The 27,660-nt window shown below is 43.9% G+C and overlaps 1 protein-coding gene across 1 annotated transcript in view; it reads left to right on the forward strand.

Annotated features, from left to right (window-relative positions):
* The window catches only part of TECTA (tectorin alpha), a 333,031-nt gene that overhangs the window by 67,521 nt on the left and 237,850 nt on the right, over positions 1 to 27,660 (forward strand). The window contains exons 8-9 of the mRNA XM_069221517.1: positions 6,885 to 7,455; positions 21,702 to 22,294. Of these exons, the coding sequence (XP_069077618.1) occupies positions 6,885 to 7,455; positions 21,702 to 22,294 (1,164 nt within the window). The remainder of the gene's footprint in view (positions 1 to 6,884; positions 7,456 to 21,701; positions 22,295 to 27,660) is intronic.

Raw genomic sequence — 27,660 nt, forward strand, 5'->3', positions numbered from 1 at the left:
ACCAGTGCTGCACACCCATCTTTAGTCGTGGACACAATTTAGAAGTAAAAACACATCTAGGTTGTATATTTATTTCAGATTTATTGCACAGCAGCATCAAAAGAAAACATGTTTTAAGTTTAACTGTAAACAACAGGATTAGCAGCACCAGCACAAACTGTTGGGATTTTGTGCAGAATATTTTTGAATCTCAAAAAGGTTAGAATTTTATGAAAATGATAGTAATAAGTGTATGGGTTGTAAATTGACATGTGAATGACTCCATAAATGTCAGCTATTTCATCAGAAAGGACTGTAAGTCTGGGAAAGAGGTGGCCAAATGTTATACAGTTGCCAGAAATGCTACTTCCTCTGCCCAGTTCTATCAAGATATTAGATACAAGCCTGTCAGTGAGATCCCTGATTTCCTCTTCAATCCTACTTTCTTGGCTGCCGCCTTTTAAGAAAGGTGTGCACTGGTTTTACTGTGGTAGGCACCCATGACCATACTCTAGTTTGAATGTTTTAATACTCTCACATCAATTTAATCTACGTGAGTTTACACTAAATGCTTATCAGGTTGATTAGTCTTTGGATCAGATTCAATAAAGCCCTTTGTAGGGATCACATAATCCCACAGAAATATATAATTTTGTAGAAAGTAACTAAATATAACTTATATATAGTTCAACCAATGTATTAGAGTTGTATAATCAAGTTGTTAAATCTATTTAGAACCATTTCAATCTACATTGACTCAGATATAGTTATTCATTTGCTACACCAATTCATTTAATGGGAAGCAGGCATGATCAAGTCTCAGCACTTTGTGAAGGTTCTTACAGGTCAGCACCAATGTGTGACAAATAAGGATTGATAAGCAAATTTGAATGATATTGTGCCTTTTAGGAATGACAGCCTAAAATTGTGGTTTATGGAGTAGTTCTATCAAAATATTTCATAAAGTCATAAAAGATTGCCATTCCTTTTTTAAGGAGGACAACATTTTAGGTGACATCGTGATTTACTATTTGTGATTTCTCTGAATACAAAAGGCTTGTGCTTCATTGTGATCGAGGACCATTGATGATTACCTACTGACTAACCAAGGTGGCTTGCTTTATAAACCAGGAAGCCTGTCTTAAAGTAAAATCTGCAGGAGACAGTGTGGGGTAGCTAGGAGTGGAGTGTGGCTGCCATATTATCACACACCTGAAATATAGGCTGATGGATGCAGGAGGCCTTAAGCGGGAGGAGATGGCACTATTAGGAATAAGAGTAGTCAAATAGCAACAGACTACTGTACACATTCATTGATATCACAATACCTAAAACTGCAGTGTGGATGGCTGTGGTGGGAATGCATTTTAATTTTCTGTACTGAAGTGTTGTTGAATCAACTGACTAGTCTAATTATTTGGCTTGGTAGGCTAGAGAGGAAATGGTTGGTATGTCTGCAATTTCACATAGGTGTTGCCGCATGGCTGCATGAGGAAGTGGAAGCCTGTCCTGTCTTGAATTCTGACCTCGGTCAGAAGTTCAAGGCCCTCCTCCACCTGCAGGCTTCTGCCTGGACCTCATCCCTGGTGCCTAGTGGGAGAGCTCTGTTCTTCTGCTGGGCTGCCCTCTGTCTCTTTTCTCTTTTCTCCTCCTTTTTCTCTTAGTGTGCTGGTTTTGGGCCTTTCGCTTTCTGCGTTTTCCTCTTTATTTGCCTCTTTCCCTTTTCTCCTCCTTTTTCCTTGTAGTGTGCTGTTTCTGTGCTTTTCACTTTCTGCGCTTTCCTCCTCACCCCTCTCATTCTCACATCTCTCTCTCCTCACTCACTCTCATCGCCGCTGCTTCCCCGCAGCCCGCCCCTTCTCTTTCTCATTCTCCCCGCCGCTGCTGCCCCCCCTATTTTCGTGCCATTTCTTGCTCCCGCCTCCCAGCTGCCCTCTCCTCCTGCCTCCCTACTTACTGGCAATGGCAAGCCTGTCTGCGCCCATCTGCGCCCATCTGCGCCCATCTGCGCCGCGACCGCGACCAGTGCAAGGACTCCTGGACTTCTCCCCCACCACTGCTACATGCCAGCAGCACTCATCGCAGTCAACCCGGGACACAAAAACAACTGTAAGCAGGCATCTGCAAATAACACCAATGGACCCTTCATCTGTCGCCTCTGCAAATTCACCAGTCTCTGTCACTCAAGCCCACCCCCGAGGAGCCACAAAGCGGATTACAGCCTCAGATGTATCCTGATCAACACTTGCTCCATCCACAGGCACGCCATCGAACTCTGGAACCTCATCGACACCACATCCCCGGATGTCACCTTCCTCACAAAAACATGGCTTAACCCCTCCTCGGCACCAGACATCGCCATCCCAGACAGCTACAAGATCATCCACAAAGACCGTATGAACAGCCCCGGGGGAGGCATCACCATTGTCCACAAAGAGTCTCTATGCCTCTCCACCAGCACTGAAGACTCCACAACCAACATGTAACTCCTCCACTTCCAGATCAGAACCAACCCTAACACCACTCTGCGAGGCACCCTCATCTACAGGCCGCCGGACCTCCGCCCCCTATTCTGCGACACCATCCCTGACCTAGCCACCACCCACGCTCTCACATCCAAGGCCTACATCCTACTGGGGGACCTCAACTTCCACCGGGAAAACCCAAACAACAACTCCACCCCTCTGATCGAAAACCTTGCCAACCTCAGACTCAAGCAGCTCGTCACTGCACCCGCTCACTCGGCCGGTCACACACTGGACTCCATCTTCTCCTCCAGCAACCATGTCTCTGTCACCCACACCACCAAACTCCAAAGGACCGACCACCGCCGCATTCAGTTAACCTTTAAAAAACCCATCGTTCGCCACCACGCTCCCCAACTTCCCTGCAGAAATAGGAACAATGTCACCGAAGCCCAGCTCACCGCCAGCCTCAACGTAACACCCCCCCAAGCTGACGAAGATGTCAACACTGCTGCACACAACCTCCAAAATGGATCACCGACTGCACCAACACCCTTTCCCCCTCAAGACAGCCCACTACAGAGGCACAGCCTAGAAAGCAAACTGGTTCACGCCGCACTTAAAGAATCAAAGCAGGTCTGCAGATGTAAAGAGAGGAAACGGTGCACCGACAAGACTGCTGCACATCACAAAGCCCTCAAAAATGCTGTCAAACATCACCACTAGCTCATTAGGACCACCAAAAAACTTGCCCTGCAACAAAGCATTAATAAAAATGCCCACAACAGCAAGGAACATTTCACTGTCATCAAAGAGTTCCCCAACTCAACTGACATCCCCCAGTCGCAAGAACTCTGTGAAAACCTCGCCAACCACTTCCACCGCAAGATCGCAGACATTTATGACAGATTCACCACCCAGGGCCCCCCCACTGCTCTCACCACCAGCCCGTCGACCGCAGTGTCACCATGACCCCCCGCTCTCCTCCACTGGAACAACATCACCGACAATGAGACCCGCAAAATCATGGCAACCATCCACTCAGGAACACCCACCGACCCCTGCCCTCACCACATCTTCAACAAAGCCAGCATCATCATAACACCGAAACTCTGGCATATCATCGACCACTCCTTTGAAATCGCCACCTTCCCAGAGAGTTGGAAACATGCCGAGGTCAACCCTCTACTGAAGAAACCCACCGCCGACCCATCGGACTGCAAGAACTACGGGCCCATCTTCCTGCTCCCCTTTCCGGACAAAGTAATTGAGAAAGCAGTCAACAAACAACTCACCTCCTTCCTGGAAGCCAACAACATCCTGGACCCCTCTAAGTCAGGATTCAGATGCAACCATAGCACCGAGACTGCCCTCCTAACTGCCACAGAAGACATCCACGCCCTCCTCGACTGAGGCAAGACCGTCGCCCTCATCCTCCTGGACCTTTCTGCCACCTTCGACACAGTCTCACACGCTACGCACCCGTCTCCACAACACCGGCATCCGAGACTCAGCACTGCAGTGGCTCTCCTTGTTACTCACCGGCAGAACACAGAAGGTCCGAGTCCCCCCTTTATCTCGGAAGCCACCAAGATCAGCTGCGGCGTCCCCCAAGGATCCTCGCTGAGTCCCACCCTCTTCTACCTCTACATGACCCCACTGGCCACCATCGTCAGAAGCCACACACTCAACATCGTCTCCTACGCCGACAACACCCAACTGATAATCTCTCCCACCAACAACCCGACCACCACCAAGAACAATTTCCATGAAGGAATAAAAGCAGTCGCCGCATGGATGAAAGACAGTTGCCCTAAACTGAACTCAGACAAAACAGAAGTTCTCATCCTTGGCTCCACACCCTCCGACTGGAATGATTCCTGGTGGCCCACTGCCCTCGGAAACGCCCCCACTCCCGCTGACCATGCCCGCAACCTCGGGGTCATCATAGACTCATCACTCGCAATGGACTGACAGGTGAGCGCCATCTCATTGGGCTGCTTCCACACCCTGCGCATGCTTCAAAAAAATCTACAAGTGGATCCCTACCGAAGCAAGAAGGACAGTCACCCAGGCCTTCATCAGCAGCTGCCTCAACTACGGCAATGCACTCTATGCTAGAACCACCTCCAAGACCCAGGGAAGACTACAACGCATCCAGAACTCCTCTGCCCGTCTCATCAAGAACACCCCATGACACAGCCTCACCTCCACCCTTTTGAGAGACCTACACTGGCTGCCTATCAACAAGAGAATCACCTTCAAGCTCCTGACCCACGCCTACAAGGCCATACACAATGCCGGACCAGCCTACCTCAACCACACACTCTCCTTCTACACTCCTGCCAGACAACTCCGCTCCGCCGACTGGGCCCTCGCCAATGTCCCCCACATCCAGAAAACCACAACCGGTGGAAGATCCTTCTCCCACATTGCCTCCAAGCCCTGGAACACCCTCCCCAACCACCTCAGGCAGTCCCCCACCCTGTCACAGTTCAGGAAGGACCTCAAGACCTAGCTCTTCGACTGATCCTCAGCACCCCCCCCCCCCCACCATGAGACCCTCACAGGTGAGTAGTTGTGCTTTAGAAATCCCTGATTGATTGATTGATTGTCCAGAGATGGGAAGAGGTACAAAGCAGGAGTGACTGATCATTACCCTATTGCTATATAAGCATCTATTCTGGTGTCTTAAATCATTTTTTGATGGTGTCTTTAGTGTAAAGGTGTCCGTGAATTAAATTATGCTCTCTAAATTGTATCTCTCATCTATTCGTAAATTTTGTGACGTCTCCTGATTTCTTTCTTTGAATTAATTCTCAATTATTCTGATAGGACTACAAGGCGATTTGTGTCTCATATCAGGGCCATCTGAAGGCTCCTCACCTTCTTTCTAGCTAGATCTGCTGTTGCAAGATACAAAGTCTAGCTGTCTTTTGCTCACTGTATACTCCTGTACCATTAAATGGCATCAGTGCTTAAGTTAATTATGGAATCACAACATTTTGCGGAATGTTTCCTTACCAAGAATCCATTTGTTTAAACATAATTTTCTACTCAGAACAACCAAAAAGGTAACCTGAATTTGGTGGTAGATAGTTGTCACACGACTAATCTTGTCTGCCCTTTCCCTACCTGTGTTTGGCAGCACATCATGCTTGATTTAAAGCCATTTTCATAAATGTTCTACTCTTGCTCCTAAGGCCCGCCACAGCAGGCAATAAGCAGCTGTCACATGTACACTATGGCACTTCAAAATTGTTAATGGGATTAAAATCATGTACTCTTGTGTTTAAATAGCTACAGAGTTTATCTCACAACCACTCATGTGGTGGAAGCTAAAAGAATAACAATGCCTTAGCAATTTTCAAATGAGCACTAGAAGTACAGAGGAGTTCATCACTTGATGAAGTATCTGCCTCAAGACATTTCTAATTTCTTGCACCATCATCCTTTTTCTGACTCAGTCAATGAAGTGACATATTTGCCACTTGAAAGAAACTGAAGTAAGCTTATGAGACAGAGGCCTCTCCTGAAAGAAAAAAAAAGAAGTTCAATCTCTAGGAAAGATAGACACAAGTCAAAAGGCATGGAGAATGAATACAGAGAGAGTGATTTATGTGTAATATGAATATAGAAGTTTTGAGAAGCGGATGTAGTCAAGTATGGTCATAAATCGGACTATTGCTAGAGAGCATCAGGTCCACATGGGGAAATTGGAATCTTAATGACTTGGAATTGATATCACTTTTTGCACTACAAAAATAAATGTTCTTAGAGTGATTGGTATATGTCAACCTTTTATCAAAGTCAGGGTGTAGTCCATAGGACTGAATTGCAGCCTGTTAAAGAAGACTTTTATCTTCTCAACTTGGTGGTAATGCTAAAATTGCTATTAGATAATTCTGTTAGACGTAAGTGGAATAAGTGATTGTTATGATGTTGGTCATCTCTGGGTTACTATTATTAGTGTGTTGTTATGCTTGATGTTATAATCATTTCCATTATTAAAAGCAGTGTGAGAAGTAGCAAAACATGATTTTTTTTAAAAGCGTTTCATTCTTCGTGAAATTTTTAAACAATGAAAAGTTTTAAGAAATTTTAAACAAATCTTTTGCATAAGGAAGATTTACTTAAATAATCTCTGTAAAACCCACTTTTGTGCAGGAATTCTAACATTACTGAAAATGAGGCAAAATGAGAAACTATGTAATCTTTGTGAAGTTCAAGTAGTGTGAAATCTGTCAACTTGACTCCTTGTCTAGGGGGAAATTATTTATTATTATAAATTTAACACACTGTATGCCATATGTCATAATCTAATCCATTTGAGGTTTAAAGAAATCCTTTTATACCCAGACATACATAACCCTATGTTTCCTGGACTCTTGTCTTCATATCTTTTTGTCTGTCTAACTTGTTCTTCTGCTTTCATTCTAGGTAAACGACTTAGTGACTTCCCTCCCTGTTGTCTTGGAGCTTGGAGCAATTAAAATTTACCAAAGTGGGTTGTCAACAGCAGTAGAGACTGACTTTGGCCTCTTAGTAACCTATGATGGAGAACACTATGCCTCTATTTCTGTTCCGGGGACCTACATTAATGCCACTTGTGGGCTTTGTGGGAACTACAACAAGAACCCTCAGGATGACATTCTTCGTTCTGATGGCAGGCCAGCAGTATCTGTCCTGGATTTGGGTGAAAGCTGGAGGGTGTACCATCCAGATTGGCGATGCTCACCAGGCTGCATTGACAATTGTAGCTTCTGTGATGCTTCCACTGAATCTCTCTACTTTACTTCTAATTTCTGTGGATTTATCAATAAGACCAGTGGCCCATTGTGGGAGTGCGGTGCTGTGGTGGATCCCATGGCCTTTGTGCACAGCTGTGTGTATGACCTGTGTAGTTCTAGAGACAATACTAGCAGCCTCTGCCAGGCCATACAGGCATATGCTTTGGTATGCCAAGCTCTTGGAATTCCTGTTGGAGAATGGCGGACTCAAGTAGGGTGTGGTAAGTCAGACTGAAAACAATAATTCTGAAATAGCCACTTAATACACTTAGTAGAAAGCTAATGTAGTATGAAATATGAATCTGTAAAATATTTTGTTCAGTCTTTTAAGACTTGGAACTATCTATGAACTATTTAATAGGAATCCCATGGTGAGTCAAGCACTGACTGATCATTCTTAATCTATGTCTAGTTTTGGGTTTGATCTCCATGATCTTTCTTTTTTCTCTGAGACCATCCAATTATACACAGAATGTTTGAGCCATCTGAGAGTTGTTTTGTGTTAATCTTTTGCTAATGCATGTGATACCTCGAAGTGACAGCCTGGGTTGTTACATTATTCTGTCTGTGTTTTGGTCAAATCATTTTTATCCATGCCTAGGTGTTCCAATTCAGAGGAAGCATTCTCAGCTTTTAAATGGAGATTTGCTAGATTCTTGATATAATAATCAAAAGGTATTTGATACTGCACCAAACAGGGGTCACAGAGCTTTCTATGTTCACTATCACCATATGGCAAATAATCCTTCAATGTCTGCCACAGTATTTTCTTTGTTTACATCATCACTGAAGCTTCATACCTCTACCTTACATTTAACCTTTTGTCTATGGAAAAATACTCCTTTGAGTATCTTTTGAGTGTAATTTCCCAGGCAAGTACTCAGCTTCTTGACATCTTGTCCCTTTCGAGTTGTTATTATACGTGATATGTTGAAGGACTAATATGTAGTTAGGAGTGCCAAAACAGGGAGCTATTGACATCTATCTTCTGTTTTGCCAAGTTTATTTATCCTTGTGTGCTTTTCAGCAGTTTAACTAGGCGCCTTTTGCATGTCCTGACTGAGCTATAAACCTTTGATTTACAATGAGATCAAAAGACTTGAGTTGCTGTGGCCATTTCTCAAGGGGTGTTGGCAGTAGTTAACTTGACATTGGGTCCTGCCCTCCCATCCCCTCTTGCCTGAAGCTCTTTTCTTTAACTTATTCTAGGCAGGTCTCCCTTCTTGACTTCCAGTTGCTCTCAGACATATAGCAAGGCTCTGGCGCAGATTACCACTTTGTTAGTTCATAGCGCTCAAACACTTTAAATAGTTCTCTTTTTATGTAGTCCCACTACAACATTGTCTTCAGAGTACATGTATGGCAGCTGGAGGGGATCCACAGTATGAGTCTTTCCCTGCTCCTTCTTCAGGGAGGATATGCATCAGTTGTAGACATAAGCCACAATCACAAATACAGAAGCAGTGGAGTCTGCCGTCCACTGAAAAGGGTCTCTTGCTGCAGATGCAGTCCTCCTACTAATTTTGATCCTTCTCTGGGTGTTCAGGTGAGATTCCGCAGTGGGGCAGCCAGAGGTCATAGGTCATAGGCACATGAGAACAGCTGCATAGGTGTTCTCAGACATGTGGCACAGCTCCTGATTCCAGCTGCATAGTCCCCCTCAGGGACTGTCTTTGGTTGTGGCCTAACACACCGCTGGCACTGTATGCCGTTCTGGTGGCAGCAGCAATGTCCATCTCTGACACAGCTCATCACTGAAGTGAAAAAGTCCATCTCAGGCACAGCTTATCATTCCAGCAGGGCAGCCTGCCTTGGGCACAATCCATAGGCCATTGTTCCTGTCTGGAAGCAGTAGAACTGAGAGACTGAACATACACTTGTAAGGTCATGCAGGTGATGCTCCACTGTCTTCCTTCTCTAGCAGACTCACACACCACCAGAGATCAAGTTCTTTGCGGCTCATCAAGGATGTTCACACCTTTTGCTGGTTTTGGCATTATCCTTCACTCTTTCAAAAGGTAGCTTGGTTTCTAGGCTCTTTAGGACAGAGGCACAGCTTCTTCCATCAATGCAAGCCTTCATCTGATGCCCCTCACTTCTGCGAATCTGGTTGTCAGGCACACATCAGCTGACTTCTGAGTTCTCTGTGGAACACTCCATTCCTTGGTAAAAAAATAAATTTGAACTGGGACAACAAGTTGGTCAGTAGGTCTGAATGTTATACAGTCAAAGCAGATAGAAGATGTGTTTTCTCTGTATGCACTTTGAGAACTGGGTTGGGGTGGTTCTTTTTTCAAGTTTCCTTTTGAGGCTTCTATCCTAACAGATCCTTTGAGTTCAGTGATACTCTTAACATCAGGGTAGTTGCCAAACTGAAATAGCAACAACAGAGGCTGAAAGAGGTCTGAGCTTTCTGCACCTAGCTATTAAGAACTAGACTGAGCAGTTACTAGGACAGAGTCAAAAAGCTGGCCTCACCTCAAAAGAGCTAAAGGGGTTTGCTGCCCTACCATTTATCCCCACCACCCACCAAATGTCAGTGCTACAGGAAGAGTAATCGGCAGCTCCCCTCAGATAAAGACCAACTTGCATTTCAAAGGAGCCTCTGTCCCTACTTCAGTGTCTAGGCACCACCCACCAACTTTAGAAATGCCAGCTATATGCTTCTAATGTCTAGGAAAATATTCTCACATCCATCTTGTGCACAGAAAAAACAAAGAGCTTCCACAATAGATCCAAAGGTATCCATTACTCTGGCTCACCCACACACAGTGATGTACCATTCAGGCCACATATATAAACACACAAAACATACACTTGTCAGTGCTAGGGTCTGAGTTAGAATATAAAAGCAGACATTTACATGAGTGGGCAAGTATGTTTCCACTCCAGTGACACACATTAAAAATATCTGGTCATGGATACAGAAAACATGGCACACTGTCACTACCGCTTTATGTGCTAACTGTATGCCAGGGACAGTAATCCACTTTCTGGACAATGAAGGCATGCTTGGTATACCCGCTCAACTTAAAGGACAGGTCTAGACCTCATTGATGTCAGGGGACTGTGCTGCCCCACATGACGGAAGGCCCTGCAGAGTGTGGGGCTGGCTACCTTTACTGGGATTGGGCACTGGGCTTGGCCTAAGACCAGACCCTGTGGCTAATTCCCTGTCGTGCATGACCGAAGGTCCTGTGCATTGTGGGATTGGCTGCCTTTACAAGGGTTGGCCACATGGCCTGGCTGAAGGCCAGGCCTTATGTGCAGCCCCCCACTGCACACAGCCAAAGGCCATGTACAGCTTGGAGTTGGCTGCATAAGGGTGGTTGGCTGCAAGGCCACAAGGTCATTTGAGATCATAAGTGATGTCATGAATGATGTCATAGAACATATCATGAGTGATGTCATATGTGAGTTCATAAGCAGTGCATGGGGGGCACAAGTTTTAGTTAGTCCTGCTAACTATAACTGGTAAAGCTCTGTGTTTTCTTTAGTTCAAAATGTTAATGTTGTCACTGACAAATTCATCTGATTACCTTGTTACATTATCTGCAAAAAAAGAAGAGGAGAACTGTTATCTCCACATTACGGTTAAAAGATCATAAGACATCTGAATGAACTAATGATCGTACAATTCATATTATGCTGTTTTAGTGGGATTTCCACCACATTTTCCATTATTTCCTTTCAGAATACATTATGGCTAGCACTTATAACATAGTATTTGTTTTTACAAGTAATAGTTTTATTGGTTGCACAATGCACTTTACTGTAGTCAATGGTAAAAGGTGTTAGTATGTCTTGGGAGTCTATTAACATGTTTGTATATATTTTACAAGGTTAGTGGGGCACATTTACCTTGAGAAAGGCATTTTTTACACCGAAATTTGTTGGTGGTTCAGTTGTACTCTGCTGCAAATATCTGCAACATTCCTGTGATTAAAAAATGGTGGGATCACATGCCTAAAACCATGTCTCCTCAAATAAAGCAGTCTGATGAACCCTTATATGTTGGTGCCTAAGCAGCTAACCAAAAGACAATAAAATTAGCTAGAAAGGCCAGGAAAAATCCCACAATGAAGACAGTAATAACAACGTCTATCCTATATTTACAATGCAAGCAAAGCCGCTGACACAGAGTCCCCCCTTGTAAGACATTTGCAAGCATCTATGCCCTCTGAAGATTCATGGACACGGGCAGTAAACGGCTCAGTACACATGATTGCTGACGATATACAATCCCACATCAAGCAAAACATGTAGTGCATAGGTTGACGGAATTAAAGCCACTTAATCCACTTTGCTCGGACATGAGGGATGTAACACAGAAGGTCCTGCCCACAGAAAAAAAGCCTGAAATGCAGGGATGCTCTGTGTCAGTGGCAGTAACCAAGCCAGCATATACAGACATCAAGTTGTCAGAGGAATAGTCCAGACCTGTATTGTTTCCGCAGGACCCTCCCACAGATGCCTTCAACAATAACAACAGAACCAACGGATGACACACAGGTAGAGGCACTGAGAAACAAGACATTGTGAGGGAATCTGGCTCCCTCAGCCGACATAATGCCAGACGCTCAACAGGACCTGCTGCAAATTACAGCTGAATGTGTGGGTGTCAATATAGGTGATTTTCAGAGAAACAAGCCACAACTACTGAAACATCGTGGCCAAGTACAAACAAAGGCTGTGCGTCAAACCAGTGCTTCGTCGGCTTGTTCAAAGTGTTCACATCACATGATCAGGCCACCCAGTTCCGGTAAACATTAATTGATCCAACCCTAAAGTCAACCTACCCTCAGAGGGTGGTAACAATCAGTAATGAGGAGGGTCCTAGATCAACAAAAATAATGATCCAGAATTCAAGACCTTCTCTAGTGGATTTTCAACGTAAGTCCCCTCAAATCAGTCAAGTCTGCTCTTCCATTGTGGCCCCTGATGGGGAACTCCAAGAGACTAAACTTTTGGCGAAATCAACAGTCCACGCAACCACAGGCACAACCAGTCACTGCAAAAAAACAATTCATCACATAGCTGGGAATCTTGGCAAATCATATTAACTCTGCATTTCACATTGCAAGGTCAACAAGATATTTTAATCTTGAGGCTGTTAGCCAAGTTGCCGCTGCTTCAGAACATAGAATCCACTGACCTAATATTGGTGAAATTTCTTCCTAGCAGTGACCACTTGGGTTCAGAACAAACGCTCACTACTTGGAGATCTCGGGAAATTTCTACATCGATTTTGGATGCCAAAACACAGTTTGAAGCATGGGGTATAGCCCTTTCAAAAACACCTAAACCATGCTATCTTTTTCCCTTACTGGCTATCGGCCCAAAGACAGCAAATCATTCCAGTGTCTTCCAGGAACGCTTATCCACTCAGGGAATGCAAGCGACGGAGCCTTCGAAAAGGCAGCACGTGAGGGAGGAAATTATGTTGAAGCCTGTGTGTGAACCCAAATATGTCTGTAATTGTGTGCCGCAACCCTACAATCACTGGAGGATACTCATGCAGAATGGAGGTGGGCTGCTCCCCCCTTAAACGCACCAAGGAACACCACAATGTAGTAAACATAGAACAGCTAAAGGCCGTAAGTATTTTGGCCTGGAACCTCGCTGGATCCAAAAGTATCATCACAGATGGCATCGCATTAGCAACCAACTCCAACTATGATCTAATAATATTGCAAGAAACATGGCTAATTGACCCCATTCACCTAGGGGTTTACATACTATATTACATCAGTGCTACGAAACCAAATAGGTCTGGCAGACTGAATGGAGGCCTAGCAAGTTTTGTTTCAACAGCGCTAAATGCAACCACAGAACAATTGGCGTTTTCGACTGATGATCTGCAGGCCATCAAACTCAACTTTGGAGACATTCGTCAAGCGGCACCTTTTGTTATATTCAGTGTTTATGCCCATCCATGGAGGGTGTGGAAAGCCCAGGTTTTAAGCAACTATTGCATGTGATCATGAAAATAAGATATGCCCTCCCAACTTGAGATATTCTAGTGATGGGTGACTTCAATACACATTAAATTTATACGTCAGATCACGACGAGCAGCTGGCTGCAGAAAATGCTTTATGGTCAGTCCTGCCTCAAGCCCCTCAATCTCTGAAGCAATCAGACAGCATGGGCAGGAATCTTGTTGGTAGAATAGAGCATCTGGGCATGAGGGTTCTTAATGGGAGAACTTCAGATGATACACTACAAAGCTACACCCATTACAGCTTGAAGGTGGGCTTAACAATAGACTACACTGTTGTGTACCTTTCTTTGTGGCCTTGATTGAGGAAATTCAAAACCAAAACCACTCTTCAAAGTGATCACTCATTTCAACACATAGAGCTGAACCTGAATGCCCCAAGATACATGCCAGTCTTGGTAGACCTCAGTAGTCTTGGAGCCATCAACCTAAAGTGCCAGAACTAGTAGCCAAACTCATTACCCATGATAAATACGAAGATAAAAGCCCTGTACCAATCCACAATATCTTTGCACACCTCAGCAGCAGAATTGTGGACCACCTTTTTAACTTCATTATCCTCCCTTAGTCCTTCACCGAGACCTGCGGTGATGCAAACGCTGCTAGGGTCCCTAAGCCTGTCGACAATTTTTTTTACATTGAGAAGGAAGTTGTGGAATGAGCTTAGAAGAATTAAAAAATCGAATGTTACAGCATCCTTGTGTGAAAGAATAAAGCACTTAAGGAAAAATTATAAATCCCAATATGGCTCAAACATAAATAGGAGGAGGACAACTTTTGGTCAAAACTTCTCTTCAATTCAAAACCAGCTAACTCCTGGGCTTTTTGGGCTATGGTTAATGGCATTGATCAGATGTCAAGAGATATCAACTGCTCGTCTGTCCGCAGGAAAAAATTGGCAAATCAATTGGCCAACACGTTTATCAATCAAGAATCATCTAACACAAACCCACACTTACAGATGCAAACAAGTTGCCAGTATGTCTGCCAGAATTACATAGGTTATGACGCTGAGGCAGTAACTCTAGCTTTCAAAAAGGGATGCAGTGATGGTGCGCCGGGCACTAATGGCATCCTTCAGCCTGCAATTAACACAGACCCAGAATAGTTGTCTGTGCCACTTCCAATCCTCTTCCTGGAAGTAGAATGAAGCAGAATTATACCAGACAACCAGAGAGGTTCTATTATTAACCCGATATTTAAGGGGGGAAATCAAGCAAATCCAGCTAACTACAGACTAATCGCCCTAATTGACTCAAAGGCTAAGTACTTTGCCTCTTTGATCCTAGATGACTTGCTTGACTGGTCTAATTCTAACAATCTAGTTCCCCCGAACCAAACCGGTTTCTGGAAGGGATATGGCACCATGATAAGCATATTAGCCTTAGGAGTCATTGCTGACAAATCAAAACACCTAAAGAAAAAAACTACATATATGTTTTATAGACTTTAAAAGTGCTATTGGCCATGTGAACAGAACCATCCTTTGGAGAAAGTTGCAAAGCTGGGATCTGCATGAAAGAATTCTAAGAAGCATAGAAATGCTTTATGCCAAAACTTGGGTGCACATTAAGCTAGCTGACGGCACAAAACGTTCAAGAAGGATTCCAACAAATATTGGTCTGAAACAAGGGTGTGTTTCGGCACCGCACCTATTTAATCTTTTCATGGCTGAACTTTCCCATAAGCTGGATGTGACAATCCCACACTCCCTGAAGTTGGGAACTCTGCCTATCTTGCACCTCTCATATGCAGGCCATATAGTCTTATTGAGCCATTCAAAAGTGTGTTTGCAGCAGTTAGTCAACATCTTGGACAACTTTGCAGCAACAAATAAACTGGAAATTAATATCAGCAAGACAAAAACCATGTCCATGGGGTGCACCTTTAGTCCTGTAATAATTCTTATATTAGGCAAACAGTATTGGAAGAGATCAGTCATTATAAATATCTGGGCCTCAACATAGATAATAAACTGAACTTTTGCTGTGCAAAAACAACATATCACACAGAAATGCAGAGCGTTGACATTTGCCTTTTGTGCCATGGCCAGAAATGTGAATGGGCAAACCCCTACAAACCCCTACTGTCGTCATGTCTGCTAAACCCTTACCAGCGATTACGTATTGAAGTGTGGCACTATACAGGAAAGACACTTCAATTATGGACCATCAAAAAATAAAAATATATAAACAAGTTTTTTGTCTCCCCCATACCTCTTCTCCTTCACAAGTTAGACTAAAATTCGGTCTCAAACAGCAGGAGCTAGACAGAAAATTCCATACGATTAAAACCTGCTATAAAATCAGGGGAAATAAAATGAGCCCGTTAGCTGCAACCTTATGGACCCGGTAGCTAAAGGCCCAAAGTCAATATACAATGGGTATCTGCAACGCTCCCTGCAAGAGACTCAAATGACACACCTGTGGGACTCTAATATGTCATGCTGTGCATTAAATAGAGAAATTAGGCTGCAATACTTGCTGAACGACAAGTGCAGATTCGTGGGCCGATTCCATGCCTGGATCGTTATGCACAATTATATCAATCTAGAGCCAGCACAGTATTTGTTCTCAACATTTCCAGTGCACTTGAAATGCCACCTGCTTGCCATGTGATTAGGGTCCTTGCCATCTCCAGCGTATCAATCAACATGGAAGAATGGGGGCGAGACGTTATGCAGGATATGTGATGTCGAAATAGAGGATATGATCCATCTGATTTGCATCTGTCTGGCCCTAAGAGAAGCATGTTGTCAACTCTCAAAACCTGTTTTTGTTACGAGTGGGGTTTGCTGCTGTCGGCCGGCAGTAATTAAAGTGTTTGACCCATCTGAACTGCAGATAAATTGTAGACAGGTGACATTTTTAACCCTGCATGCTAAATATCTAACTGGCTTTTCATGATTTTCCTATAACGCTTCTTTTAGATAACCGTGGGCTTAAAGTGATATTAAGGTCTATCATAGAAGCTCCATATGTCTGTGTAGGCACAATCTAACTATTGAGGTGCAGATACGTTCTCTATGGCTAAATGTCGGATTGTGATTCCTATAATTCAATAACATTAAATTTTAAAGTATTTTAGTATATTATGAGGATTTAACGATCCCGTCTGCATAAATGACACTATTTTAGTAAAGTCAGGTGAATTCTACATCTTAACAATCTCAAACTGTGTAGTTTTATAGTTTTATTGGATGTGAGTAAAGCATCAAGTATGGGTACTTTAATTCGGAGCGCTCAATTATAATTATGCATTTTGAAAAGTTTACGTATTTCTTCTCTCCCTTCATTAGCAATTTACATCTTGATGGGCTTAAACTCATAGCACTTTAAAATGATTTCATACTTGTAATAGCTTTAATGGATTTACGTAAAGTGCTAAGTAGAGAGTTTACGAATTCCTGCTCCCCTTCTATTTACACTTTGTATCTTAATGAATTTAAATCTACAGCACTTTAAAGGGACTTTTTTTCACAATAGTTTTAATGGTTTTATGTAAAGCGTCAAGTATGTGTTATGAAATTCAGGGATTGACCTTAAGTATGTATTTTGAAGAAACTATGTATTTTGGTTGCTTTCCTCTTCTCCCATCCCACTTTTGCTAAGATTCTAATTAATCATGCAAATAAAGATTACTTACTCTGCTGCAAATAAAGTATGCTGTTTTAGGACACACTATGGGAAACTGGCATGGTGTTGCAGTATCCCGCCCGTTGGACTTTTCTGCTTATGCAGGGTCATCCCCAATCTTTTTGCCTCCTGTCTCCTATTTTTTCTGACCTGTTGCTGTTGGCTTTTGAACTCTGAGCACTTTACCACTGCTAACCAGTGCTAAAGTGCATATGCTCTCTGTGTAAAATTGTATGTAATTGGTTTATCCATGATTGGCATATTTGATTTACTAGTAAGTCCCTAGTAAAGTGCACTAGAGGTGCCAGGGCCTGTAAATAAAATGCTACTAGTAGGCCTGCAGCACTGGTTGTGCCACCCACATAAGTAGCTCTGTAATCATGTCTCAGACCTGCCATTGCAGTGTCTGTGTGTGCATTTTTAACTGTAAATTCGACTTGGCAAGTGTACCCACTTGCCAGGCCTAAATCTTCCCTTTTCTTACATGTAAGGCACCCCTAAGGTAGGCCCTAGGTAGCCCATAGGGCAGGGTGCAGTGTATGGTTATGGTGGGACATATAGTAATGTGTTTTATATGTCCTGACAGTGAAATATTGCTAAATTCATTTTTCACTGTTGCAAGGCCTGTCCCTCTCATTGGTTAACATGAGTGCTACCTTTAAATCTGATTAAAGTGTAGATTCCCTTTGGGAGCGGATGGACATGTGGAGTTTGGGGTCTCTGAGCTCACAATTTAAAAATACATCTTTTAGTAACGTTGATTTTAAGATTGTGTGTTTGAAAATGCCACTTTTAGAAAGCAAGCATTTTCTTGCTTATACCATTTCTGTGACTCTGCCTGTTTGTGGATTCCCTGTCTGGGTCAGTTTGACAGTTGGGCTGGTTGCACCTCACACTAGACAGTGACACAAAGGGAGCTGGGGTGTAGCCTGCATATCCTGCTGAGCCATCTGTGCTAGGAGGGAGGGGAGGAGTGGTCACTCACACCTGAAAGGGCTGTGCCTGCCCTCACACAATGCAGTCTCCAACCCCCTGGTGAGTGTCTGTGGCCTGGCCTGGGCAAGGCAGGATTTCACATTCCAAAGAGACATTACTTTGAAGTAGGCCTACTTCAAAGGAGAAATTGGGTATAAAAAGGGCATCCAAACCACAGAATTGAGAAACACTTCTGGAACCAAGAGGTACCTCCGCCTGGAGAAGAGCTGAATAGCTGAGGAAGAAGAGCTGCCCTGCTTGTGACTGTGCTTTGTGGAGCTATCCTGCAGTTACTGCTTCTGCCAGAGTAAGAGGGCAATGACTGGACTTTGTGTGCCTTCCATCTTGAGAAGAAATCTCCAAGGGATTGATCTAGAGCTTGCCTCCTGTTGTTTGAAGTCTCAGGGACAGCAAAGACTTCTCTCTGCCAGCACCTTGAGTCTCTGGAGAGACTACTACTCTGCCCTGTGGTGCCCATCCAGTTCCTGAAAGGAGAAGCTGGCAGCCTAGAGACAAGAAAATCCACGCACAGAGCTCCGTGCAGGGAAAAGATTGACGCAAATCTGATCTGCGGCTGAAAAAACGACACGCCGCCAGCTCCGCAGCTGAGAAACGACGCTCGCAGGAAACGCGACCGAAGAATCGACGCACGGAGCAGGAGAAACGACGTGCAGCATCGCTGATGGAGGCTGGGAGATCACAACCTATGCTGCGTGATTTTCAAATCATCGTGCGGCTGGATTTTTGACTCAAGTACTGCCGTGCGGGGTTATTTTTGACGCACACTCGCCCGTGCGGGGTTATTTTTGCCGCACACCAGGTACATTTCCACTCTAGCAACGCTAGTGTGTGTTTAAAACTACTTAAAGACTATTTTTGCATTTTTATTGATGACTTGACTTGTGTATGGTGGATTCTTGTCGTTTTGGTCTTGTTTTGTTTAGATAAATATTTCCTATTTTTCTAAACTGGTGTTGTGTCATTTTGTAGTGTTTTCATTAAGTTACTGTGTGTGTTGGTACAAATACTTTACACCTAGCACTCTGAAGTTAAGCCTACTGCTCTGCCAAGCTACCAAGGGGGTAAGCAGCGGTTAGCTGAGGGTGATTCTCTTTTACCCTGACTAGAGTGAGGGTCCTTGCTTGATCAGGGGGTAACCTGACTGTCAACCAAAGACCCCATTTCTAACATCCCCACATTGCAACTTCGACTGGAGTGCACTGGGATCCTGCTAACCAGGTTTCCAGTGCCAGTGTCCTTTCCCTAAAATTACAAAGGTAATTGGATACACCTTTAGCTACCACTATAAGTTCCTAGTAAAAGGTACTTAAGTACCCAGCGCATGGGGTACTAAGGGTAGGCCCCCAAGGGCAGCAACACTGATTGTGCCATCCTCTAGGGCCATGCATCCAGATGCCCCAAGCACTCCACTGCATGCTGGGTGACCTGGTGCAAACTTAAAACACAAACTCGACATGGCACACTACCTGTGTCCCCTGTCCAAGATACACAGCAATGACTATGGAAAAGACACCTTTATGACAGGCCTTCCAGCCCTAAGGCAGGGTACACCTTATTATATGTGAGGGCATAGCTGTATGAGCAATATGCCCCCACTGTGTCCTTGCCAAACCTGGGACATAGTGAGTGTACCGAGCAGTCATTTTAATATATGTACTGGACACTGGTCAACATGAGTTCCCAGCTACATTGTGGCTACTCTGAATCCTGGATTGTTTGATATCAAACAACTCAGAATGGTAAATCCAAACAGTTTCCAGTACTGGATTTATTATAAAATTTACCCAGGGGTCACCTTAGAGGTGCCCCTTGCAAAAGCTAACTATCTTGGCATGGTTGCTGACTGGTTCTATCCAGCCTGCCAACTCCACATAGCCAATATACAAACCTTGGGGGAGAACCCTGTCTCTCTGGTTTGTAAAACAATGCCCTTCATGGGTGGAGGTGCTAACAGCCCCCCCAGGAATGTGCACTGCCCTGCTGGTTTGCTTTAAAGGGCTTGCCGCCCTTGAAATGTGATCCACAGCCCTGCTGCTAGCAGCAGATGGCCTCCCCTTTTGCAAACACCCACTTTTGGAGGGAGCAAAGGCAGGAAACCACACAAAGGTTAGGAGGAGTGGACCCTCCTGAGATGCACCTCCTCTAATGTGTTGCCTGTGAGGTGGACCCTCCATTTTATTTTCCTCCATCTTTGATGGAAGGAAAATAGCCAATGAAGTTTAGGGAACTGACCCTTCCCACAGAAAGTGGCCACTATAGTTGGTGTAGCCACCCAAAGGTATGTGTCTTTTTGGACACTACCAGGTTCCCCCTAAAATGGCCACTAAATGCAATATTTAGTGAGCATCCCTGGACCAAGAAATTAGATTCAAAAGGACAAAGAAGACCAGCCCAAAGAACAACCAAGGCACGAGAACTGTGGACCTGCTGCACAAGAAAAAGGTGCCAAACCCTGCCTGCTGCACCCTGAAATCCGGCAGTCACCACTGGACAATGGATTGACCTCAAGAAACCCAGAGGACCTCCCTCAAGGCTTCACCAAACACCGAGATCTCCCTCTGGAGTGGAGTTACTACTCTGCAACCAACAAACAACCAACAACCCAGTGAAGGTCATTTCACTGACCGGCCAATATCTCCTGAACCGGAAGTTGCAGCTGGACCCGACGACACACCAGTGACCACCAGGACAAACCCCGGAAGTGTGCTGAGTTTGGTGGCACTACACCCTCCAGTGGCTGAGTCGTGCCAATACTCGGGGTACTGGTCAGCTGACGTTGGGCAACAAGAAAACCAGCTCCCCCAGGGCTGAAAAAGTATCAGGAAGAAGCCCCTGTCAAGGGACTTCAGGAACATCCTGGACCTCCCACCAGAGTGCCCCTGTTGTGCTGTCAGCAGCCTTCAAAGAGAGTTACCTCCAGCTCCAAAGGGCCGTATTGTGCTCTGCTCCTGGATCACCAACTTGCTCTGCATCCAACTGCCCTGTGCCCTGCAATGAGGAACCAGCTGTGCCGCAAAAGTGCCTCACCCCTTGCAACCTCAACACTTCAATGGGAACCCCAGGTATCACCTTTACATCTGTAAGAACAGACCTTTTCCAAGTGGTCCCCCTCAGTGGCCCTGCACCTGCTCCAGGAGAATTTTCAACGCTGCTCCCACCTGAACGGGAGCCTCCTGAGCCTCTTCAGTTGGATCAGTGTGCCCACCGATGACCTCAACCAACCTGCAAAAGCAGAACTTGGTAAACCCACTGTGGAATTTTATATGCATTTTTAAAAGTGACAATTGATTCCTGTGGTGCGTAATTACGCACAGAAAGATTTCAACAATCCATATCTTAAAAAGTACTTAACCAGTTTCGATAATCTTGGTTTTAAAATTTATATAAACATCTGAAGTAATTTTTTTAATTGGTCTCAAGTTATTCATTCAAATGTGTGAGATGCATGATTGATACTGTGAGTACAACAAATGCTTTGCACTTCTCCAAGATTAGCCTAAATGCTCGACCAAGCCACCGCAAAAATGAGAGCATTGGGTGATCTAGTTTTTACCTCTGGAAACCAACATGTGGTTGCCTGGACCCCCTGCAGTGTGCCTAAGTTTGCTCACTACATAGAGTGCCAGCCTCCTACACACACTTGGAGTGCCCGTCCTTCTTGGTGTCTGTTAGGCACCGGAGCAACGTACATGTGTAAGCCAAGGACAGGACGTATATATATATATATATATAGATAGATATGTATGTGTATGTGTGTGTAAAAATTGGTATTGGATAGAAAATGCAAAAATGCTGTTTGATTAAATGTATACTTTTCTCCTTTCTCCTTTTTTCCAGCTCGTGCCGTGCGTTGTCCTCAATTTAGTCATTATTCAGTTTGCACCAGTAGCTGCCCTGCCACCTGTTCTGATCTCACAGCGCCACTCATGTGTAGCTCTCCATGCACTGAGGGGTGTGAATGCAATGAAGGATACGTTCTTAGCACTGACCAATGTGTTCCACTGCACAACTGTGGCTGTGACATGGATGGGAGGTACTACGTAGTGGGGGACTCCTTCTGGGCATCTGCTGACTGCAGTATCCAGTGCTGGTGCGAGGATGGTGGTGACATCACATGTTTTAACACCACCTGCCGTGAGGGGGAGATTTGCTCAGTGGAGAATGGATATCAAGGCTGCTACCCCAAGAGGGAAAGCATATGTTTGGTGAGCCAAACCCAGGTCTTGCACACCTTTGATGACACAACATTCAACTTCCCACTGGAGTATTCCTACACGCTGCTAAAAACCTGCCCTGATAAACCCGATTTCCTCGAGGTGGACATCAGCAAAAAGAAGCCAGACTCCGACACTAGTTGGCTCCGCCCACTACGAATCCAAGTGGCTAAGCAAGAGATCAAGATTGGCGGTGGTATCACATCGGAAGTCAAGGCAAGTCCCATGATTTTATTGATGTATTTAATTATTTATGTATGGTAATCATTTACAACAGGCTTATTATTCAAAAGGGACCACAGGAAAATAAATTAGACACAGATAGGACAAAGCTTCTGCATTTATTAAACTTCTGTTACACCATCCCCTGAGCATTTTTGAAGCAGACGCCTGTGTCAAGCCTCAAGCAGTTTTTTATATGCATAAGTCTCTGACAGAAACCAATCCTCTGAAGGGGGCTGTGAAATTCATATAATGTGCTCCTCTCTGGGAATCAATCATGCGCCCTTTATCAAGGGGTGTGGGAGATGTTTAATGAAAATCAAGCAAGGAGAGGATAGGAAAGCGAAGTAGGATCAGCACTTTATTGATGAAGGATGAGATTTTCCTTGAAGAGATGTTTTTACATCTCCTTTAGGGAATGCAGATGTCATTGGGCCAGCCCGATGAGCAGAGAGATGGTCTAATAGATTCTGGTGATATAGTATAGGAAAAGTTGCCTCTAAATTTGCATTTCTTTACTACCATCTTATCAATGTGGCATCAAATCAATTCATACAACCCTTGTCTCTGTACATAGAAACCTGTTAGAAATTATGATTGTGATATTTTTATAGTGCAATCCTAGCCAAAGTAATGCAGCTCTATATAGGGTCAAAGACAAGCATAACATGAATGAGGAATAGAAATGATTGCTGGTTTGTGGACTATTATAGAATTGTGATGCAGTGTTCTCCAAAGAGGTGCATCTTGAACTCTTTCCTAAATTAGAGCAGTGCTGGGGAAGTCCAAATTGGTACAGGGATGTTGTTCCAGACCCTGGGTGCATAGATGAAGAAAATCCGCATGGGATTGATGTGATCAAGTTTCTTCAGGCCCTGGTTGAGATGTAATTTCCTTAAATTATGCCAGTGTAGAATCTGGGAGGCCATTGATCAGGGTGTTACCACACTCCAGATGCAAGAACATGAGGGCATAAACATCACTTGGTAGAATCAATAATTTTTGCTTCTTCTGTGAATGAGAGAGCTAGTACCAGGTTGTCTTTGTTGTTTTGACAATGTGTTCTTTGAGCGTGAGGTTGGTGTCCAGGGTAAATCCAATTTACTTGCATTCATGGGAAGTTAGGGTTTGCATCGTTTGAGGTTCATGTCATTCAGCCAGGTTTGTACTTTTTCTTGTTGTTTGTTTTTGACAAATAACAGGTATTCAGCCTTGACAGGGCTGCATTTCAGGTAAACACTGGGCATCCATGTCTGTATGATGTATGCGATGTGTTTGAGGCATAGGGCAAAAAATGTCTGAAACATTGAAGACTTTCAAGCAGTATTGTGATCATTAGTATATTGGTGAATCTTGATGCTGTTGCTTGTGAATAGAGCCCCAAGGAGGTCAATATAGAAGTTTAAGATGTCAGGGGACAGTATGGAACCCCAGGACTTCACAGGTGATAGATTATTTGACACCAGGAGCTGTCTACTTGAGCATACTGGTTTTGGTTGGAATGGTAGGAAGAGAACGAGTGATGCACATTGCTGTTGAATCCCATTTCAGACTCCAGGGTGCATATGAGGTTGAGATGGTTGACTGTCAAAGGCATCTGCAAGTTCCAGCAATATAAGTCAAGCATCTTCTATGATCTGGTAGGTAGCGGTCCCTATAGTGCAGTTTGATCTAAAGCCAAACAAGAAGACCTGTAGTAAATGGTTAGCATTATTGTGATCTTAGATTTGAACAACAATTACTTTTTTGCTGATTTTGCTGATGAATTTTAGGTAAGTGAGCGGTGGATGATGGGCCAGTAGTTGATGAGGTCATCAGGGTGTGATGAAGGTTTCTTCATGAGTGGGAGGATCTGAGAGCTTCTAGGAAGATGCTTTGGGGGACAGAGGAATTTACAATGATAAGTTGTGATGAAAGAGCATCCTCAGAGAGAAGACTGATGAAGGATAAGTGTAATACATCATATTTCAAAGAATTGGCTTTGAGAGTGTTAAATATGTTGAAAGATGACCAATGCAGAATTTTATGTCGGATTGTGTTTATGAGATGACGCAGGCTTCTTGTTGTCGATGTGATGTCTGATTCTCTGCAATTTGTTTTACTGACGAAGAAGTTGGTGGTAATTAACTTTTCTGTAGAATGAGGAATATTTGGGTTATGCTTCTTTTGGTGACTTCATCAATGGTGTCGGTATAGTACTTTGCTGTGGTTGATGTGATAAGATTTCTCCATGTTCCATAGAGGACTTTCAGTACTGTGAGGTCATCAGGAGTTGTGCTATTCGTCCATGTTCTTTCCTGTCTGCAGATGATTTAGTTTTTGTCAGCAAAGCCTTTGAAATACCAGGGTGGCGAAGGCTTTGGCTTGCACTTGCATGAACAGATTTTCACACATTTTCCAAAAAGTGTTGAAGCTGTTTTTTAAGGGAGTTGCATGAGATGTGTAGTTAATAGAGAGATAGATGTGTTCAAACATTAGGTTTTCTTTGGAGAAGTTTTTGAAGGATCTGATGGTTTGGTCTTTTATTTTGGGTTGACCTTTGTTTGTTGGTAAGACACTGATAAGGCAGAAAGGAATGATGAAGTGGTCAGGCCAGTTTAAGAGTGTGGGTTATTTCCATTGGATGGTTGGTGATGTTGAGAAGATAAGGTTGAAGATGTGTCATTTCGAGTGTGTTGATTGTCGACATGCCATACCACGTTAAATGTGTTTAGGTTAGGATCGTGTTCCGTGTTCTTGTGTTGTCTAGGAGATTGACATCATCCAAGAGGATGGTGTAGGCATGTCGAAGGTGGTGAGGTGATCTGAGACTTCATCAATGACGTACATGTTCTGCCTGGGATGCTAGTAGATGAAATGGAAGGTGGTTGTCTGAGTTGCAGAAAGTGGGTAATGGCATGTCAGCATCTACATGAGGTTGAGTGTTACTTGCTTGCCTAAGCTGCAGGACAAAGGGGGCCTATAAATGACACAGAGGCCTCCTCTCTTCTTATGTGTGTGGCCCATGTGAATGATACTGTAATCTCTGGGAAGAAGGACACCTAGCACATGTGAGGATGTTGGGGTGAACCATGTTTCTGAAATGAAGAGGGATTCAAAGTTGTGATAGGTGATGAGGTCTGAGATATTTAGTCCCTGGAATACTAAAGAGTAAGTTTTAAAGAACGTGAGTTGGAATGTCTGTTCTATAGTTCTGTGTGGAAGTTAGTGAGATGTGTACGAGGTTAGGTCTATGTGTTGTGAAAATGAAATGTGAGTGTTTGGAGCATCTAGGTCTGGCTGAAATTGTGGGGGGTGGAAGTTGGGGTGCTGAGTGAGGCACAAGATTATATCTTACCTTGTACATTTCAGTGGAACAGGGATTCTGGCCCAAGGTCCTTCCTGGTCCTAACAGGCCTGAACAGGTCATACCTTTGTTCACCCTATCCTGGGGAATGCCTGGTCGATAGTATGCCCTGGAGACTGGAGAATAAATTGGGGAGAAGGCAGGAAGTGATATTACTTTCTGTACCAAGAGATGGTGAGCAATGAAAACCTCTTGCCTGGCTTTCTTTTGAAAGGGGATTTTACTGGGAAACCAGTGATGTCACTCCCTGATAAATTAAGTCTTCTTGCCTAGCTTCTTAACATAAAGATGAATTTGGCAGGAAACCAGTCTTGTTACTTCCTGTGCAGATGAATGATGGTAAATGAAGTACTCTACCTGGATTCTTCTTTTTAAAGTTGTGTTTTTGCAGGAATCCAAAGCTTTGTATAAGATTCAGGGTCAGATGTAGAATGGAATCAACGTTATCCTAACCTCACCAAAAGCAGCATACTAAACATAGTGAGTGTTAACTGACCAAACAGTTCATTTAGAGCATTTTGTTCCTGAGCAACACAATTCCATAATTTGAACAGAGTGTGAACCACCTAAACACTCAACACATTCTGCATTACACATAACACGTTGCAATGCTTTTAGCTATCTCAAACAGCCTCAATTAATGTGTACACATCTGGAGTAGCCATCTTTGAAAGGCATTTTGTAAAATATTAATAACTTCATGAAAAGGTGGCTGCTACAGAGTCATGTGCCTCCATGTTGCCACAGAGGCATGTGCATCAATGTTGACCATCTTTGAGTGCTTTTATATGTTATTTTAGCAAATCCCAATAAGAGCTGGCTTTTATGGTTGTTTGCAGCTCAGTGGTTGCCATCTTTAATTCAGATTTGTTCAAATAAAACATATTTCTGGTTCCTCGCCTTGCATGCCTGCACTTGTCCAAACACTGGTGACCATTTTGGAATGGTCAGAAAAGTTTAGAAATGTAACAAGGAGGCTATATGGAGTGGAGGGTGAGATGAAGAAAGCTGAATGAGAGAGGAGGGAGAACAGATAAGGTGAAGGTGAGAAAAAAAGTGTCTTCCAAGCACTGTAAAGTAAGGTCTGACAGCAGCAATGGCAGGATACATCATCCAGTCATAAAACTATAATATCAAAATGATCCTGGATGGTACTAATAAAGGAATAGGGAGTACACCCTTAGATTCTGGAACAAAGTCAGGCAAGGAAGCCATCCAATCATGAGCTAGGGTTTGACCCACACAAAGCCTAATCTAAGTATATGAAATATAAGTGAAAAAATATGCCTCGCTAACAGAGAGGCTGAACCCTAAAAGCACACTTACATCACGAGAGACTATCCTGTAGGGGTGGGCAAAAAATTCTACTATGTTGGGGGAGTAGGTATAGGTTTGCCCACTCCGTGTTCTGCTTGGAGCGCAGAGCTCCAGCAAAACTCCACCAAATGCTCTGTGGCAGAGTTTTTCTCATGTGCAGCTTACCACATTAAGTTGGCGAGATGTGAATTTACGTCCCCTAGCATTGTCGCGGCAGGTTGTGACCATTCGCGTTAAGAAAGCTGCATTTGAAATAGAAAATCTATTCAAGCTGCAGAAAGAAGCAGCGCCCTCTGCGTGGTGCAGTTCGCTCTGATTTTAAAGGAGGGAACAGGCTCCCGGTGCTACAAATCAACACGATAGGCCCGAATTCCTCCCACTCACGGAACTCTGCAAAATCTCACAAAGGTTTGAATTCCGTGGAGTGAAACACCGTGGGTTCCTCCCACGACTAGTATCCTGTCATCAGCAAAGTGGGTCAGGCCTTCGTGGATTCACAAATATGGTCTGTGATAGCAAAGAAGGGTCATGAATTCAGTATGCTTTGTGAATTTGAAAAGGTTTGAAAATTATGATGAGTTTGCACCTAACCTCCTTGTGCTGTGCCAACCAAAGTTTCTAATGCAATTTGCAAACTTAATAATAAAACAAATGTTTTACCATTAAAATTAAAAGTGGAGGACATTTGGCTCATTAT

The sequence above is a fragment of the Pleurodeles waltl genome, chromosome 3_1, assembly GCF_031143425.1.
Source record: "Pleurodeles waltl isolate 20211129_DDA chromosome 3_1, aPleWal1.hap1.20221129, whole genome shotgun sequence".
NCBI classification, from domain to species: domain Eukaryota; kingdom Metazoa; phylum Chordata; class Amphibia; order Caudata; family Salamandridae; genus Pleurodeles; species Pleurodeles waltl.